Genomic DNA, 18,545 nt, shown 5'->3' with positions numbered 1-18,545 from the left:
TCTCTCTAAAAATCAATAATTTTTAAAATAAATTAAGTGTCAGTTTTGAATTACTTGCAAATTATTTTTTCCCCACTTTTTTCACATTGTCTTCTTAACTAACAATCACTAAAGGAAGAGGAACACTCAGAGGAGCTAGAGCCCAACTAATGTCTCCTGTAGTTGCTATGTAACTAAGATGAGAGCTCATTGCTCCTTAAGAAATCAAGAAGAAAATCTCAAAGATTAAAGAAAAGTGTTGAAATTAGAGACATAAAAAACACCCACGTACTTGAAAACAAAAGCAAAAATAATCTCCTTGTTTTCTACCCTCATCCCTGTTGCTCTTTTTTTGTTTGTTTGTTTTGTTTTGTTTTTTTAAATATCAGGGAAAAATTTCAGCTTATTATGTGATAGGGAGGCATTGTTGTGTGGGGTAAATAACAGGGTTTGAGTTATACCTGGGTTCAGTTCCTGATCTGTCCTCCACAGGGTGTGTGAACTTGAGCAAATCACCTCATGAATTTCTTGAGGCTAGATTGAGGTGAGCCATGTAGGGCCCTTAATAGAACACTTGGCTCATAGTAAATGCTAAATCACTTTTGGCCAGTATCAGGAGAATCTTCGTTATCATGACTTATCTCTACCACCACCTCCATATCATGGTAATCATAGCTGCCCACGCTTCCTGCACCACCACCACGAACAGCATCATCATCTTCCTCTCCTGGTTCCCACCTACTTCTCTGTGCCCTTCTCACAGCCCCTTTCACAGATTCTCTTTCTTTTCCAAACCCTTAAATACTAGGGTTGCTGAGGGTTATGCCCTATACCCTTTTCCTTTCTCTTCTTTACACATTCTCCCTGGGCAGTCTCATCTGCAGTGGGGGCTTCATTGATTAGCATTGCCGATGACTCCCAAACCCATTTCTCCAGCCCAGATCTCTCTTCTAAGCTTCAAACATTATATCCAGCTATCCCCCGGACATCTCTTGAATGGTCCACAAAACTCAACACACCTTCCTTTCCCCTTGTCTTGTGTCTTCTCTTTCTTTTTTATCTTCAAGAAGGCATCACCGTTCACCCTGTTAACAAAGCTAGAAAATGGGGTTTCATCCTTGACTCTACCCTTGTCCCTTCCTGCACAGTTCACCCAGTGAACGTGTCCATTGCGTGACACCTTCTAGGTTATAAGTTTCACGTGGTTAGGGACCATTTTAGATCTGAAAATGTCAGCATCTGGCAGTGTTCAATAACTAAGTGCTGAATGAATGAATGAGTGAGTGAGTGAAGGAAGGAAGGAAGGAGTGAATGAAACTCTTGAATACACCAACTATCTTTCATTTCCATGGCCTCTTCTGCAGTTCAGGCCACTGTCAGTGCTCAGCAACTTAATAATTCACAATTTAGAAACCCCACAGTTGAGATATCCTTACTGATTTCTCTGCTTCTAGGGTGGCAGTCTTCCCCCCAACCCCCGGCACTGTTACGAAGTAAAAACGGTGTTCTTTCACCTGGTGCCTTGGTGTAAAACCCGACTAGTGTTGAGGAAAACAGGTCTTTATTTATAATATTCCAACCTGGGGAGGGCAGTGAGTACTTCAGCTCAGAGCCCTGTTCTCCCACGGGACCCAGCACTTCCCTTGCTCCTCAAAAGGCTATCTGTCAGCTCTCTTGTTCAGGATCTGGGCTACAGTGTCATCAGCCACCGTCTAATAGTCCAGGAAAACATGTGCCATGTTCATGGTGAAGTCCAAGTGCCTGTCCCAAGTTCCAAGAGTCCTAAAATCCAGGCTTTGGAGTCCACTGAAGTTGGCACAATTAAAGCAGCAGCAGCAGGGCAGCTTTCTTACTAGCCTACACCTCATGGCCTCCCTTTCCCTTTCAAAACCACATGGTTGTCTCCTTGCCGATGGCTGCCACCTTATTTTTAAATCCCCGACCATGGCCTGTGACGCAGTGGGCGTGGTAACTGGTTCTGACCATTCACAGAACCTTGCGCAGGCTGTGATAGGCTTTTTTCTCATCATTCTATGGTCAAAACCCCTCCCATCTCCTTGGGACCTTGGAAGAACCAAAGCGTTTGCATACCTGAGACACTAGCTACCAGCCACAGATATGCAAAGGCATCTTGAAACCTGTCTCCTTCCCCCACCCCAAACTGCAGGCTCTGGGGAGTTTGGGGGCCCCACTCTGTAACAGCACCACTGTGGTTCATTTTCCACACTGCAACCAGAGTGATTTTATAAATCCCAAGAATCTGATCATGATCGTCCCTGTTCTCTACTAAGGCACTTCAGTGACTCTGACTGATTATCCTGACTTAATGTCCTGGTCTACAACTGCTGTCCCGGCACAACTATCATTCTCAAAAACCTCCTGGGTTGCCCAATAATGGTACGATCACCCTACACCTAATCTATCTTCCGCTTACATTTCCAGCCTAATTGCTCCTCATTCTTTCTTCACCACTGTATGCTACTCTCGTCTTACTGAAGTTCAAGTATTTCTCATTTGTTGTACTCACTTCTCTCACACTCTTTTCCTTTGGCCTGGACTGTCCCTTGTCTCCTTGTCTGGTTGACTCTTACTGTCCAGGTCACAGGCTTGATCTTCCTTTACAGAGGAGTCGTTCCTCTCTGACCCACAACGTTGTGCCAGGTATCTTTGTGTTCCCACATCAGCTTGCATCCTAGCTCCTGCCTCACTGTTTTCATCACCTATTAACTTCTGTGCCTTCCCCACTAGCCTCTAAGCTCTTCTCTGGGGTCAGCGACCATGTATGTTGGCTACCCAGTTGAATCCTGTTCCCTACCCCAGAGTCCTGCCTGGGGATTCTCAACAAATATTTGGTGAGTAACTGAAATCACAGGCTATTTGTACAAACAAAGTACATGTGTGGAAAATCATATTCCATAACAAGTCTTTTGAGAACATGCCTAATTTGTGGCTCTAAACAGTATATTGTCTTCTTGCCTCTGTTCATCATGTTTGTGATAATGGTGGAAATGATTCTGTGTTCCTTTGATTAGAAGTTCATTCTAGGACCGGATTTGGAGTTGGTACACACTGTCAATTCTAGGAAGTCTTGCAGGTGATAATGTTGCAAAACAAAGCAAAGAACAGCTGTTTTTTAGCCTTTCAAAGCTACCTTCATTTCAACTATATAAGGCAGATCGGGTTTAAAGTTATTGCTTTGAAGTTAAAATTAAATTTATTCTCATTATTCCAACATACCCTGGATGGTTTAAGTTCCATATTCTACTCTCACTAATAAATACAAACATAAAATGTCTCATACTTTAATATAATCATTTGTATTGTATTATTTGCAAATTTAAAATTGTGTGCTTTAGATGGTAAGTTCTACACTGTTATTTGATCTACCAAAGAATCCAAACATTTTGTTCCACATGCAATAATTAGAAAAGAGTCCTGGGCTGAACTGGGGGTCTGTGGACATCATTTATTAAATGAAAAGGAAGGTTAATAGCATCTTTCTAAACAGAAATAGCTTTAGTGTTTTTCTGATTATGAAAACTACATAGTCACTGCAAAAATAAATCATGAAAGATAACATTGAAAATAAAAATTCTCTATAAGCCCACTTTCAGGTTATTGTGTGAAGCATTTTAGGGAATGTCTTTCTAGGCTTTTTTTTCTGTATATATAGTCATGTCAATGCAATTTAAAAAATTTTTGAAAATGATATCATTCCATGGATATGGCTTTAAAATGGTTTTTTTTTTTTTTTCCCTTTACAAATTGGCAGATTTTCAGGGAGAAAAATAGGTAAAGCGGATTTTAGGAAGTTTTGCTTCCAATGTGTCAGGTGGTCTAACTTCCCCTTCACCACCCCCGTGAAGAAAACTTACTCTTTGAATCAGTCAGGATTTGTTTGAAGGAAACAGAAACCATGCTAGCTGCTTTAAGCAGAAAAAGATTTGATTTTTTAAAATCAGTGTTTACAAGATTGTTGCAGTGTCTAGAAGAGGGGACTCTAGGCTGTTCTTCCAAAAATAAGTCGGAACTGATGAACTTGGACTGCGGGGGCAGCTGCCCGTCCCTGTGATCAGGAGACGGAATTGGAAGGCAGCCACCGAATGGCTGCTCTGTGGATACATCACCCTAGCTGACATATCGGGGCAGGCTCTACAGCCACACAGCACCTGCTTGATCCACCCTGGCAAAGAGTGGATGCCCTGGATCCCTGTGCCTGCTTCTCTGCTCTCACTAAACTAGTAACCTGTGCACAGGAAGCTACAAGGCAAACAAACAGAAGTCCCCATGACTATTGCCATTGGAAATCACAGATTTCCCCTGCTCACCGATGTCTTTAAAATTTCAGGTGAGTGGATCCAATTGGAAGAACCTAAATCACATTTGGAACCCTAGTTCAAGGGAGTCTTGGGAATTGTAGTTTTTAGCTGCCCAGCTTCTGCAGGACAGGGCCGCCCGAGCCCACCAGTCAGAAGGCTGGAGTGGATCACCACTCATCGAGGCTGCAGGTGTTGGATTTTTAGCCCTTTAGGATGCATCACCATGCAAAGAACTTAAATACAACATACAAAGGGAAAATTTATCCTAAGAGGTGATATATAGCACTGCAGTTTACTTAATCCATCCCCATTGCTGTTTACTTTTTTTTTCTATTTTTTCATATAAACAGTGTTTTGATAAATTGCTCTTAGCAGGGTTGCTAATAGCCTCCATGTTCTTAAACCAAGTGGTCAATTTCCAGGCATCAGTTTACTTGACCTACCAGGACTCGTGACATGGCTACTCATTCTCTCAGCGAAACTCCTTTTTCTCTTGGTCTCCGGAACCTCATGCTCTCCCAGTGTTCCTTCTATTCATCTGCTGGCTCCCCCTCAACCTCTGCAGCCCTTAGTGTTGGGGGCCCCTGGATTCGGTCTTTCTTCTGGTTTCTTACTCCCTTGCTCATCTCATCCCATTTTATAGCTTTCAGTACCCTGAATTCCACACCCATGTACATGGATCTTGGGATGCTTTAAAAACATCTCAAATGTATTTCCCAAACTGAACTTCTGCTCCTCCCTGCTGCATGTATTCCACCCACAGTCTTCTCCGTCTCGGTTCATGGCACCCCTAGCCTTCCATTTACTGAGTTCTTTATTTCTCCTACATTCACATTCTATCCATCAGCAAATTCTGCTGATATTATCTCCAAAATACCCACAATTCAGCTGCTGCTTTCCACCCTTATTGTCCCTCACTGGCCCAAGACATTGTTATTTCTCTCTTAGGCAATTGTCCCAGCTCATCAGTGGCCTCTGTGCCCTCCCTAAAAGTTAGAACATGTCACATCTGTGCTCAAAACACTGCAGTGAGATTCCACTCACTCAAGATAGCCCTGACCGGTTGGCTCGGTTGGTTGGGCATCATCCCTCGCAGGTTTGACTTCTGGTCGGGGCACGTGCCGGGGTTTCGGATTTAGTACCCTGGTCAGGGTGTGTATGAGAGACAACCAATCTTTTTCTCTCTCACATCGATGTTTCTCTCCCTCTTGTTCTCCCTCCCTTCTCTCTCTAAAAATAAATGAATAAAATCTTTTTTAAAAATTCCATCTTACTTAAGATTAAAGTCAACATTCTTACAACCCAGAAGACTTTATGACACTGCCGCCTTCTCTCTGACTTTCTTTCCTGTCATTCTCGTTCTTGCTCACTTCGCTTCAGCCTCCTTGGTGTTCGTAAGCATACCCGTCCCTAAGGGACTTGGCAACAGCTGGCCCCTCTGCTTGGAATGCCCTTCTCCCTGATATCCACCAGGCTCTCCCATCATCCTCAAGACTTTGCTGGGCCATCAGTAAGACCGTCTCTGGTTACCCAGTTTAAAGTTGCAGACTGACCTCCCCTCCAGCCCTCCACACTCCCATTCTCTGTTTCATTTTTTCCATAGCACCTACTACTTTCTAATTAATTAAAAATCTTCCTTCTTTTATTGTCTGCTGACCCCCATGAGAAAAATGGATTTTTATATTTAATTATTGAATCCTCAGTGCATGGGACAGTGTCTGGGCACATTGGCGATCATTTATCAAATAGTTGTTGAATGAATAAATTTATATATGCATCAGTGTGCACTGTGTAATCATTAATTGGAAATGAATTCTTGGGCCAAAGGTATGCACAGATTGTCCAGAAATGTCTTAACAATTTGTTTTTCCACCAAGACTCCCTGAGAATGTCTTTCTCCTGGTACCCTGCCAACCCCATGCCCTGGTCACAGTACCCTTTCTGTTCCTTGCACTCACCATGTTCGTCCCCACTTGATGCGTTTATACTGACTACCCCCTCCTCCCAAAATACTGTCCTGCCATACCTTTATTTGGTGTAATTCTTTTTATTCAGGTCTCACTTTTACTGTGTCCTCCTTAGAAAGGCCTTCCCTGACCTTTAGTTATAAAGTAGCTTTCTAGTCACTCCTATCTCACAACATTTTTATTTTCATTATAGCATATATCAATACCAGATCATTTTTATTTGTGTATTTATCTGTTTGCTTTCCTTCTCTACAATGTATGTTCCATGAGAACAGGAGCTTCATATAGCTTTTACAACACTATCTCCAGTATGTGTGTGTTTGATAACGGAATAAACTAGGCATTTTAATTTTTTCATTATTACCATCTGGCAGGTGAAAATGGACTTAACATGAATTATTTTTCTGGATTGGTGAGGCTGAGCATCTTTTGAAGTATGAAAGCCTTTTTTTTTTTTTCCTGAATAGCAAATGCTGAGATGTTCCAGAAGCTGAAATATTCAGTTATCATGTTTTGATATGCTTTATCAAGTTTCTTATAGTGTTGATAAGTTGCAAAACTTCTTAAGTTTCTGACACCTCCTTTTTCATTTACGCTAACACTACTATCCATAAAGTAGGATTCCTTTTGAAAATTGCACTTACATACTGTTGTCTTCTTTTCATCTCTACAGCTTTTGGAAAGAACCAACAGTGGGTTTGAAGACTCAGATTCTGGTGCTACGAAGAGTCCGCTCCACTTAGCCGTAAGTGAGATGTTGTGGGCAACCTTGCTTGTTACAAAAAGAACTTAAGCGTTTCTAAAAGTAGGCTGCTCTTAAAAGGAAAGCAGAGTAATGCAGAAAAAACTAACAATGAAAACAGGACATGGGTAAAGGCTCAGTCTCTGAAGAGAAAGATTGCTTCAAGTTCCGATCCCAGCTACACCCACTGGTGACCTCAGATGAGCTTAGACACATGACCTACCCTGTCTGACCCCCATCTGTAAAATGAAGGAAAAGAGATAATGTGCATAGAGCCTTTACCTCAATGTACTTAACAAATGAAGGTTATGAATTTTAAGTCTTTAAAATTATTATCTAGTAGTTAATAAAATGAGGAAATTCAAAAACTCCATTTAAGAGATTTGATTATAGACAATACACAAATATTCAAGCTACAGGTAATTAAATAGCACATTTTTTAATACTAAAGTTAAGAACTTGTGAGACATTGAAGCACAAGCTTGTGAAAGCAAGATTGCACACTTGTAATTGCACCTCTGCTGTTTCTGCATGGCCTTGACATCAGAGGCAGTCTCAGGCTGGGGAATGAGGGGAAGAAGGGTTATTCAGTCACCAGGAAACCTTCCCCTCCACATCCCAGTAACTGAAGAGAAATGCTCAGTGATGATCAGTCCCCAGACTCTCCAAGGGGGTGGCTAAGTGGGGCCAACTCACCCACTATCAGCCTCAGATAGTGCCCAGCTAACAGTTGCCTATCAGTAGCTGTTTGCAGGAACCTCTCTGATGGGTGGCCACACCCAGCATCAGCCACTGCCTTTCCCCAGGTGCTGCTGAACTGAAGGCCCTCAGTCCATGGCCACAAAGATGTCCGGGTGCACCCAGAGACAGGACACCGGGAAGAGCGGAAAGGGGCTGGGTCTCTGTGTTTAACTGTTATGATGTGTCCCTTAATATTACCCTGCATACATGAGCACTTATGCAATGTCATTCTGATGAGGAGTTGAGGTGGGCACTTTGGAGAGCACAGAGGAACATTTTACTTAGGAGCATACATAAGCTTTCAGGCACAGTGAGGGGTGATGAGGCCACCCCACAAGGGTTCGGGTGGATGGGTCACCCTACGCTGCACAGAACCCCTCCCTCCACTGCTGTCTCCCCACGTATGCACCAGCACATGTGTTGACATCCCACGCACCACTCTCTGTCACCCCCACCAACACATCCACTACATTCCCACTGACACACACTTTGAGTCCAGTGAAGTCAGGTTAAACTGTGCGTGAATCTTTGTTCCTGGAGATGGAATTGGAATGGAAAATGTGAATGGATGGCAGGATACTTATATGTAAAAAAAAAATCATACCAGTTGCTTTTTAGTATTGGTTGCTCCCTGAAATCTCTGCCCAGCCATCCACTGTGCCTGGGGAAGCTACCCCAAGGCTGAGGGTTCACAGACAACACTAGCTGCCCCCAGAGAAGCATAGTTGAAAGGTTATCCCAGACAGGTCCCTGATGCCCTTTCTTAGTGGGGTTGATTGCATCACCAAGCCTGCTACTAATCTGAGAAGAGACTTCCTTAGCTTCCAAAAATTCTATCATTTCTCATTCTTTAAAAAAAAAAAAAATTGTTTAGTGCCTATTGTATGCTGGGTGCTCTGCTAAACTCTGTGGGTTTCCAGTCATATAAAGACAGGGTGGCAGATTACCATGGAAGAGCTGGGCTTTGGTAGTTCAGCAGCACGCTGGGGCCTGCAAAGCGCATATAGACAGGAGGCCCCGGCCATCGGTCTTCTCACTAGCAACTTGCCTGGACATGGTTTCCCCACCTGTAAGTTAAAAGGACTGAGTTAGTTAAGGCTCTCCAAATCCTTTCCAATTTGTTATTTAATTGCTTCTTACATGATCTTGGCTAAGTGCCTAACCTCTCGTGTCTCAGTTTCTTCACCTACAATATGGGGAGAATAGCAGTACCTCTCTCATAAGGCCCTGGGGGAATGACATGAGTTAACACACGTAAAGCAGAACAGTGCCTGGCATGTCTGTGAAATCAGCTAGCTTCATCCTCACTATTATTAACATGAATACCATTCTTTCATTGGACATATGCTGACTGTGTGTGCACTGAGCACTCTTCCAGGAGCTGGAGATGTTGCAATAAACAAAACCCAGCCTCTGCCCTGGAAGAGTTTCCAGTCTAGGAGAGACAATAGGAAAGTCAATACACACCGTGACAGTTGGTGACGAGTGCTGCATGTGCTACAAATGGGATCAGTAAGATGGAGAGCATTGGGGCGGCAGCAGGGTGCTATTTGACAGAGCATAGAACCTCACATTCGCACCTCAGAGCTACTTGTGTTGATATCTGACAGAAGAGTGTTCTAGGCAGAAGGGCAAAGGTAAGAGCATGCCTGGCATGTCAGCAGAAGAGCAAGGAGAACATGGTGGCGGGGGAGAGCAGGGAGGCAGTGTGGGCGGGGACAGGGCCTGGCATTCGTGCAGGGGCTTTGTGCTTTTGCTCTGAGCAAATAGAAAACCATTTGAAGAAGTTTGAGAAGACAGATGATATGATATGACTTTTGTTTTAAAAGTTCATCGAACTTAAATTGTTGAAGAGCAAAAGCAGAAGGAATATAACCAGGCAAACAATGGTGACGATGACTTTGATCAGGGTGACTGCAGTGGGTTAATTCTAAAACTGTTTTATTCTTGCCCTCTAAATGCTAACCCTTTAAAAAAAAATTATTTGCTTCAAGAACTCCACAAGTATGCCCATCACCCTCTCCAGGGGCCTCAGAAGCAATTAACTTGATAAAAACCCAGGGCACATTATTTCTTAGGTGGAAGCATTCTAGCAATGAAATGGAACCAGATGCCCTCAAACTTGACTGCCGCAGATACCTGACCTGCCTCGAGTTACCATTTCCTGGCTGAATAATTCAAGTCTCCAGGGTTATCAGCCCAGTGAATTTAATAAGCATTTTCAACCACTTGAAAAAATTAAATTAAGAAACAGGGCTATGCAAATGAAGGGCTCCAGCTGTCGAGATTTCCAGATGGACCATTGTTTCATGCATTCTGTTGAGATCCCAGATTCTTTCTCCTCATTGCCTCAGTTCCACTCTAAAAAGTTCAAAGAAATTAATCACGTTTTAAAAAATATTTGTTACCTAATGAGACTTAAGGTATTTTGTAAAAAAAAATTTTTATGTTTACTCCCTCCAGCAAAGGCTTAAACTGGGTTGTCTATTGGAAACCAAAATATGACATGCTTTTTGAACCAGGTTATTTGTTTTCTCTGTGTGTGTTGCTCCCTCCTTTAGTTATTTCAGAAATTATTTGTGGGGTTACCTACTAAACACCTGGTTTAAGTTGGGAATAGAAAGAAAAACAGAACAATTTTCATCATGTACCGCTGACATGAGAAGGTCTCCTTTCCGGGCTACAAGTCTCTTTCAGGAAATGTAAAGCTTTATCGTATACTTTTAAAATATACTCCAAAAGCCATATAACTGCCTAAAGACAGAACATTGCACTTAACCATAAAATAGGATTCCATATTATATGGTAGTTTTTTTTAATAGGGTTAAGCTATGAAGTGTAAAGGTAAATGAAAGTTCTTGTATAACCAAAATTACCTTTATTATTCCCCTTCTATTGCCCTTGAAGTATAGTACATAATCGTGTGTCTTTAATTCTGTATTGTCATGCATATATATACTAAAATTCAAGAGCTTCAAACCAGATCAGCAATTTTCAACCTTTTTTTATCTCATGGCACACATAAATTAGTTACTAAGATTTTGCAGCACATCCCCAAATACACTTTTTGACAGTCTGACAAAAAATAGGTATAATTTTGATTCACTCACATCAGATGGCTATTGTTGTGTTGGCTGCTGTCATTTTTTTATTTGACAATCTAAGGGAAAAGAGGTCAATGCCCCTGACTAAATAGTCAGGTATTGCATGTTTTAAAATTTTTTGTGGCACACCTGTGGGAAATCACTGGACTAGACTAAAGGAAGACACAAGAAGGATTCAGTAGGTACATCTGGACTTTCAACCATTCTATATTTAAGAGGATTTTCGAGAACCTGGTATAGAAGAAAGTATGGATTGGAATTCTGAAACTTTTCTAATTACCAGCAGGGTTCACTCCGTTTAGTTTTGATATTTTGCTATGAAGCCTCTCTAACTTGAACACATGCTCATGGGTGGGTTTTTTTGTTGGGAGGTTGAAAGGAGCAACTGCCAGTGTCCTTTAGAGGAGGTACGTGCTTCTGTCAGCACCTAACCTCGGGGCCCTGGGGTGTGCCTTCTGTGCTGAGTTGTGCTGATGCCTCCACACCGGCCACCTTCCCAGAGCATGTTTCTCTTCCCACTGTGAGTCTTCTCTTTATTAAATCTAAATATGTTAGCTATCATGCTTTGTAGGTGTGCATGCAATTTATAAGTTGCCGATTCTATTTTCCTAGGCTGTCCCATGGACAGAAATTAAAGTGTTTACTATTTTTGTCATAATAGTGACTGTCACTGAAGGAGCTGCCATTTGCAGATAGCCTGTAGAACCTGCTGTTGTCTGTGTGGAGTCATTTCCCTTTGGTGCGAAGTCAGGATTTCTGCACACGCTGAATCAGCTGCCACCATTACAGTTTAAAATGAGAGGAAGTGTTATGCAAAGTCAGTTTTCAGATAAGCCACACACTCGAGCCCAGGTGAAATAGACTGATTTCCACCCTGATGTAGATGCTCCTGCTGTCACAGCCCTTTACAGAATAGGTGCTGTGGAGTTGCCTTAAAGATCACTTATGGCCTGCGTTGATAATGGTTGAGTCTAGGTACTGAGCATATGGGAATTCATGACATTATCCTGTCTATTTGGTATAAGTTGGAAACGTCCATGACAAAAAGCTAAAAAAAATACACCTTCTGGTCTTGTTGCGCCCTTTCCATAGGAGCTCATGAAAAGGCCGTAACTCAGGCTCCAGGGTCCAAGTGGTCTGCCTTCAAATCCCAGCTCCACCAAATAAGGCTGTGTGACCATGGTGGGGGTCAGCAGCAGGGCCTGGGTAACGTCTCCACCCTTCTGTGTCCTCGTGGGTAAATTGGGGATAACAGTAGTATCCAAACCATGGGTTGCTGTGACAATTAAACAAAGTGCAACATGTCTGGTACTGCCTGACACAGAGCAAATGTTCAATAAAAGCTATCGCTTCAGAATTTAGGTTAGACTTAAGACTGGCGATCCTATGCAGTTATGGTTTGCAGAGCAAGTACAGATCAGAAAGGTAGTATAGGAATTTGTGTTTCTGTCTCAAGAAAGGCAGTGTGTGTAGTATAAGATCAATAATCTAGAAGGTAGTCCAGGGTAAACCTTCTTGCTTCACAGCTCATTTACCTCCATGTTAAGGCTTCTAGAAAGGAGTTTTGGGTTTCTGATTCGATACTTGTTAATCCACTCTCTGTGCCATTACATGTAGAGACCAAAGTATTTTGTTTGAAAGTCAATTCAATGGAATTACTGAGAAAAATTATAACACATTGCCTAAAAGCATAGATCTTAGTGGTCATAGAATCTGGGTTTCAAATCCTGACTTTGTCATTTACTAGTTAAGTGATCTTGGATGAATCAATTAACATTGTTTTGGTTTTTTCATCAGGTGTTAAAGCTAGAATGCTCAGCACAGTGCCCTCAATAAATCGATGCGATTTTAGGAACATATTCATACCACCACTAATACTAGTAAATGATAATCAGTCATTATATTCATTCATTTATTCTTCAAATAATGTTGAGTGTCTATATGTGCCAGGCATGATTCTAGAATATAGCAGTGAACAGCACACAGAAAGTGTCTTCAGGCATAGATAATAAACAGATTAATAGATATATAACAGATAGCAATGGTAATAAGTGCTATGAACTGGTGTGGAGTGGCACACTAGAACAGGGTATTTTCACAAACATATACAAGAGATGTAAATAACCTCAAGTGCATAGATAATTGTGAAGTCTCATAAAATAATTAGGAAGCTATATGTTTTGAGTTTTCACTAAATTTTTTTTTTGGCTTTTTATTGAGTTATAATTGACTTACAGCATTGTGTTGGTTTCAGGTGCACAGGTGCATGGAGATTTGGTATTTGTATATACTGCAAAATGATCACCACAATAAATCTGTTAATATCCATCACTATACATAGTTGCAAATGTTTTTCTTGTGATGAGAACTTTTTACTACCTTTATTTTTAATATAATATATTAAAAAAAAAATTTAAAGTGCTCTAAAGATAAAATAAACCAGGATCAGCTGGGGGAGCTGGGGGAGGTAGGGAGTGTCTGGTAGTGTGTTGAGGTGGTGGAGGGTGGAGGGCTATTTTATAGAGGCTACTCTGGGGACAAGCCTCCAGATAAGGTGCTATTTGAAGCGAGGTATCAGGAAAGCCATGTGGCTCTCTGGGGAAGACCCTTCCAGACAGAGTAAACAAAGTACAGATGCAATGGCCCAGAGGAGAGAACACATGTATTTAACATAGTGGGGGATAGTGTGGCTAGAACAGGGTCGGTGAGGGGATGTGCTGATGATCAGGGTAGAGGGAAGCCAAATTCTAAGGGCCTGAATGGTCACAGAAAGTTTTTAAATTTAAAGGGAAAAAGCCATAGGCCAGTTTCCATGAAGGAGTGATATGTCCCACTTAGGTATTAGAAGATTTCATCTGATGACAGTGTCAATAATAGATTGCAAGGGGCAAGGATGGAGAGGGAAGTTTTTGCCATCATCCTAGAAAAAGAGGACAGTGTTCTAGTGAGAATTGGATAGATTCTGGATATATTTTAAAGAAAGTATCGAGATGATCATGGCTTGTAGGGTCGTGGCCTTGAGTGCTGGTACTAGTCACACAGCTACCTGTGTGAATTAGAAAAGGGGTATGGTAGATGTTTTCCTGCCAACTGCTTGAGAACCTGATGACATCTCTGTGTGGTTAGCAAAAGGTGTTCTTTCCTCTCAGAAGACACATCCCTGTACCAGGGCATGCCAAGGTTGGTGAAGGGGAGTGGAGGGGAAGAGAGAGGCTACTGTTCAGCACTCACTTGCCCTAATGTCCCCGAGCCCTTGTGCAGGACCACAGCCCTGGGATTAAGAGGGAAGATAAAGATGATTCCAAAGTTTTGAGCCTGAGCAACTAGACGAATAAAGTTGCCATTTACTGAGATGGGGAAGCTGCAGGTGGAGCAGGTTTTAGGAGTGAAATTAAGAATACGGTCTGGGACATGTTTGACTTAAGATGTTTGACATTTAAATGGAAATATTAACAGGCAGTTGAACGCATGAGCCTAGAAGTAAAAGGAAGTTGGAACTGGGGTAAATTTTGGATTCATCAGTATATGAGTTCATGTTTCTTAATATATATATTTAATGCATGACATAATGACCATAATCATTCACAAAAACAATGTAATGAGAACATTTAAAAATAACTATCAGTACTTTTAATTCCTCTAATCTCTGTTATTCTTGTTAACATATACTCAGAAGAAAAAATTTAAATATTTTTTAAAAGATGAGGTGAAAAAAGTTCTTACTTTACCTCTCATTTCTAGAGGTTAATAGTTTCTTTTCTAATCTTCTAAAATTTGCTATTAATATAGAAGTATACATACATATATATATATATGTATGTATATATCTGTGTTTTGTATAAATGAGATCATACTTTATGTACTGTTTGCAACTTAGTTTTTTTAAAGTAGATTTTGTCAAATTGCTCTCTGCAAATGTCACACCAATCTACAGTCCCACCAACAGAGTGTAAGATTGCTTTTTTCAATGTTCTTAACTAAAACTGGACATGACTGAACTTATTCATTGCCAATCTGTAGTTTAAAAAAATAGTTCTATAACACTATACATATTATTTTATATGTTCATTGACCTTTTATATATTTTTTTCTGTGTGCTGCCTTTTTATGCCCTTTGCACATTTTTCTAGTTTTTAAAATGGCTTTTAAGAGCTCTTTGTATATTAAGGAAATTAGTCTTTTCTGTGCTAAACCTTTTTTCAAATAAATTGCACCTTGAGTAATTGCTGCAATAGAAAAATAAAAAGCGCAGGAGGCAAAAGAGGGGACTGGCTGCTGAAGACACTGGAGACAGACTTTTCACTCTATCTCCTTCTTTACTTCCCTTGCTCCTCCTATTCCCTTCTCTCTGAATTCTTAACCTTTCCTTTATTTTTTTTTTCTAGTTTAATGTATTTTAATAGCAAATGTACACCAACAGCACAGAAGACAGACAACATTAAAAACATGTACTTACATGTAGGAGAACTCAGTTAGAAAAGTATAGTGAATGGATGGAATCTACTGTATGATAAAAATGCTACAAACACCATTTAGTTGCCATCAATAAGAAACTTATTTGTCTTAAAAATCCAAATGCTGGCATTGTCCAGAAAAACTTAACAGGTTTATTTATATTGTTATAAAGTTGAACTGCTGAAACTTGTTCACTGAAAAATCTTGACTTGCATTAATGCTTTATGTCCCCGCATTTACCGTATTTTTCGCTCTGTAAGACGCACTCCCCCCCCCCAAAAAAAAGTGGGGGGGGGGGGAATGTCTGTGCATTTTATGAAGTGAATACTGCGTCACAGACCGTGATGTGTATTACCTGACCTGTCAGCAGTGGCGACAGCTGTTAGAAGAGGAAGCGGTGGGCCCACGCAAAACTCCTGGGGACGCTTAAATGTCCCACTTTACTGCTGAATTGCAGGGTGTCTGGTCAGTATGAAGATAGCAAGAAAGTGATATCAGTGATTGTGAGCAACTGAGCTTCATAAATTCTGACACTAGTGGTGATGAGTTCTTGGGGTTCCCAGAAAACTAGAAGAGTACTTGAACCTTAAAATCTCTCCTCATTTGTTAATGATAGTGATGATGGTTCTTAGTACCACTGTTGACTACTATTCAATTTACATGGTTGAAATATTATTCTGTTATATCTTATTAACTATTTTAGTATACCATTTGGTTCAGAATATTTTTTTTCTTGTTTTCCTCCTCTAAACCTAAGTGCATCTTATGGTCAGGTGCGTATTATAGTGTGAAAAATAATGACATATTAAAAAAAAATCACACACAAATGAAAATGGAAAAACTGCCAATACCTGATTTCTGTCCCCTATTTTCCACTTGTAACCATATACTTAGGTACCTTTGACCCCATGGAAAAAATTATCTAACGTTCAGAACTACCAATAACAGGAAGAAGAGAATTTTTTTTTTAAGAATGAAATGTTTCCCATCATAGTGTCTTCTTAAGCACATTCTCCACGTATGCGGCATGCTAGCTGGATGTCTTTTGGCATAATTGTTCCACATTTGGCATGGATAGCCCACAGGTTGGTGTCTTCAAAAAGGCCAGCCAGATAGCCTTCACTTGTCTTCTGCAAGGCACCAATAGCTGCACTCTGGAAGTGCAGATATGTTTTGAAGTCCTGAGGAGTTTCTTGCACCAGACACTGTAAGGGAAGTTTGCACATCAGAAGTTAAGTGGACTTCTGATAACATCTAATTTCACAAAGTGCCACAGTACGATGTAGTTTCTTCACCCCTCCAGTAGAGGGTGCACTCTTGCAAGCTGATTTGGTAGCCGGTTGCTTCCTAGGTGCTTCACCTAGGGCAGTCTGCTTTGTACAAGCCATGGTATAGAGACCTCTTTACTTACCCCGCTTTCCCTTTGGCTGGAGCTCTGTGAGCTGGAGGAGGCACTGGTGTTAGAGAGTCACAGTGAACACCTTCTTTATTTCAATGTCCTTTGTCTTATGTGTACATGTGTATTTTTTACCTTATAGATTTAATAAAAATCATTTTTCAGACTTTTGTTTATTAGTGGTATGAAGGCTCTTAACCTTAGGATAGCATAGGACCTCAGAATAAATCTGAACTTGGCACTGGTACATAGAGCATATTTCCATACTTTTTTTTCTATGTTTTTATTATAACCAGTGCTAGAAGCAAAGGAGAGAGGAAGAAGCATCAACTATGTACAAGACATTCATCCTCCCTGGGTGGTACCTTTTATTTGTCTCATTTTATAGATGAGGAAACAAACCAGGTGAAATTAGGAAACTCACCCAGGGTCACATGGTTAGAAATTAAAATGTTGAACTGTAACAAGGTCTACATGCCTCTGTTGAGCTATGAAGTCCCCATGTTTTTAGTAACTTTTTTTCTCCAGATTTAACAGAAAAGTCTCCTGAAAAAATATTCTCATTATGTTAATATGTTTAAGACTGAACTAACAGATATAAGAATATATTAATTCAGTCAGATACTAGTCTATAGTAGTAGATTAGTAGATTAACAGATATAAATATAAGAATACAATGATATGCTTAGTGCAAATTATTTGTCAAGAGAGAAAAGACATGAAGGAATTCATATATCATATAGCATATTCATATCATATATGTACATATATGGTCTGTCCAGAGAAAGTCCAGCCATTGTTTATATAATGAGAACAGTTTGCACAATATCGATGTTACCTGGCAGGCAAGGGGAACGGACTGTAATGCATGTGTGAACAATGACAACTTCACTGTACTAGTCAATGAGGGCAGTAGATGTCGCTGAGTGAGCATGTGTACTGTGTGGCCATCGCATTCAAAATGACTAAGCAAGTAGAGCAACAAATCTGCATCAAATTTTGCATTAAGCTTGAACATTGCTCTGCAGAAACTATTTGGATGACTCAGAAGACTGAAGCTATGGGCAACTGGTGATTGGCAGCTTCATCACAACAGTACAGCTGCTCATGCATCATGTCTCATGCAGAGCTTTTTAGTGAAATGTCAAATCACTCAGGTGACTCAGCCCCACTACAGCCCAGATTTGGCATCCTACAACTTCTGGCTTTTCCCAAAACTAAAATCACCTTTCAAAGGGAAAAGATTTTAGACTGTTGATGAGATTCAGGAAAATATGATGGGGTAGTTGATGGCGATTGGGAGAACTATGTGAGGTCCCAAGGTGCCAACTTTGAAGGGGACTGAGGCGTCATTGTCCTATGTACCATGTTCTTGTATCTTCTTCAATAAATATCTCTATTTTTCATATTACATGGCTGGATACCTTCTAGACAGACTTTGAATAACTGAGTTTTATGTATTATGATTTTTCAGTCTAATTCTTTGGTTTCTTCTGTTTCCATAATTCTCCCAAGTGTCTTTCTGACATGCTCTTTGGGGTAGTCTCTGTCTGTGATCTTGGAAGCTTAGCCTCTCCTTTGGATAATTGTGGGATTGGAGATGAGCAAACATTTGTGTCATTGGTTTCTTCTTTGCAGGCCTACAATGGGCACCATCAAGCCTTGGAAGTCCTTCTGCAGTCACTGGTGGACCTGGACATCAGGGATGAGAAAGGCCGCACTGCTCTGGATCTGGCTGCCTTTAAGGGACACACAGAATGTGTGGAAGCACTTATCAATCAGGGCGCATCCATCTTTGTGAAAGACAATGTAACCAAAAGAACCCCACTTCATGCCTCAGGT

General features: G+C 40.9%; 1 protein-coding gene across 1 annotated transcript in view; it reads left to right on the top strand.

The window, feature by feature from the left end:
- The window catches only part of ANKRD44 (ankyrin repeat domain 44), a 304,111-nt gene that overhangs the window by 259,434 nt on the left and 26,132 nt on the right, over positions 1-18,545 (top strand). Inside the window, exons 17-18 of the mRNA XM_090282096.1 lie at positions 6,939-7,010; positions 18,342-18,543. Of these exons, the coding sequence (XP_090138222.1) occupies positions 6,939-7,010; positions 18,342-18,543 (274 nt within the window). The remainder of the gene's footprint in view (positions 1-6,938; positions 7,011-18,341; positions 18,544-18,545) is intronic.

Source organism: Furipterus horrens, unplaced genomic scaffold (assembly GCF_987537825.1).
Source record: "Furipterus horrens unplaced genomic scaffold, mFurHor1.1.pri manual_scaffold_1, whole genome shotgun sequence".
Lineage (NCBI taxonomy): Eukaryota > Metazoa > Chordata > Mammalia > Chiroptera > Furipteridae > Furipterus > Furipterus horrens.
This window is presented reverse-complemented; position numbering and strand designations above follow the sequence as displayed.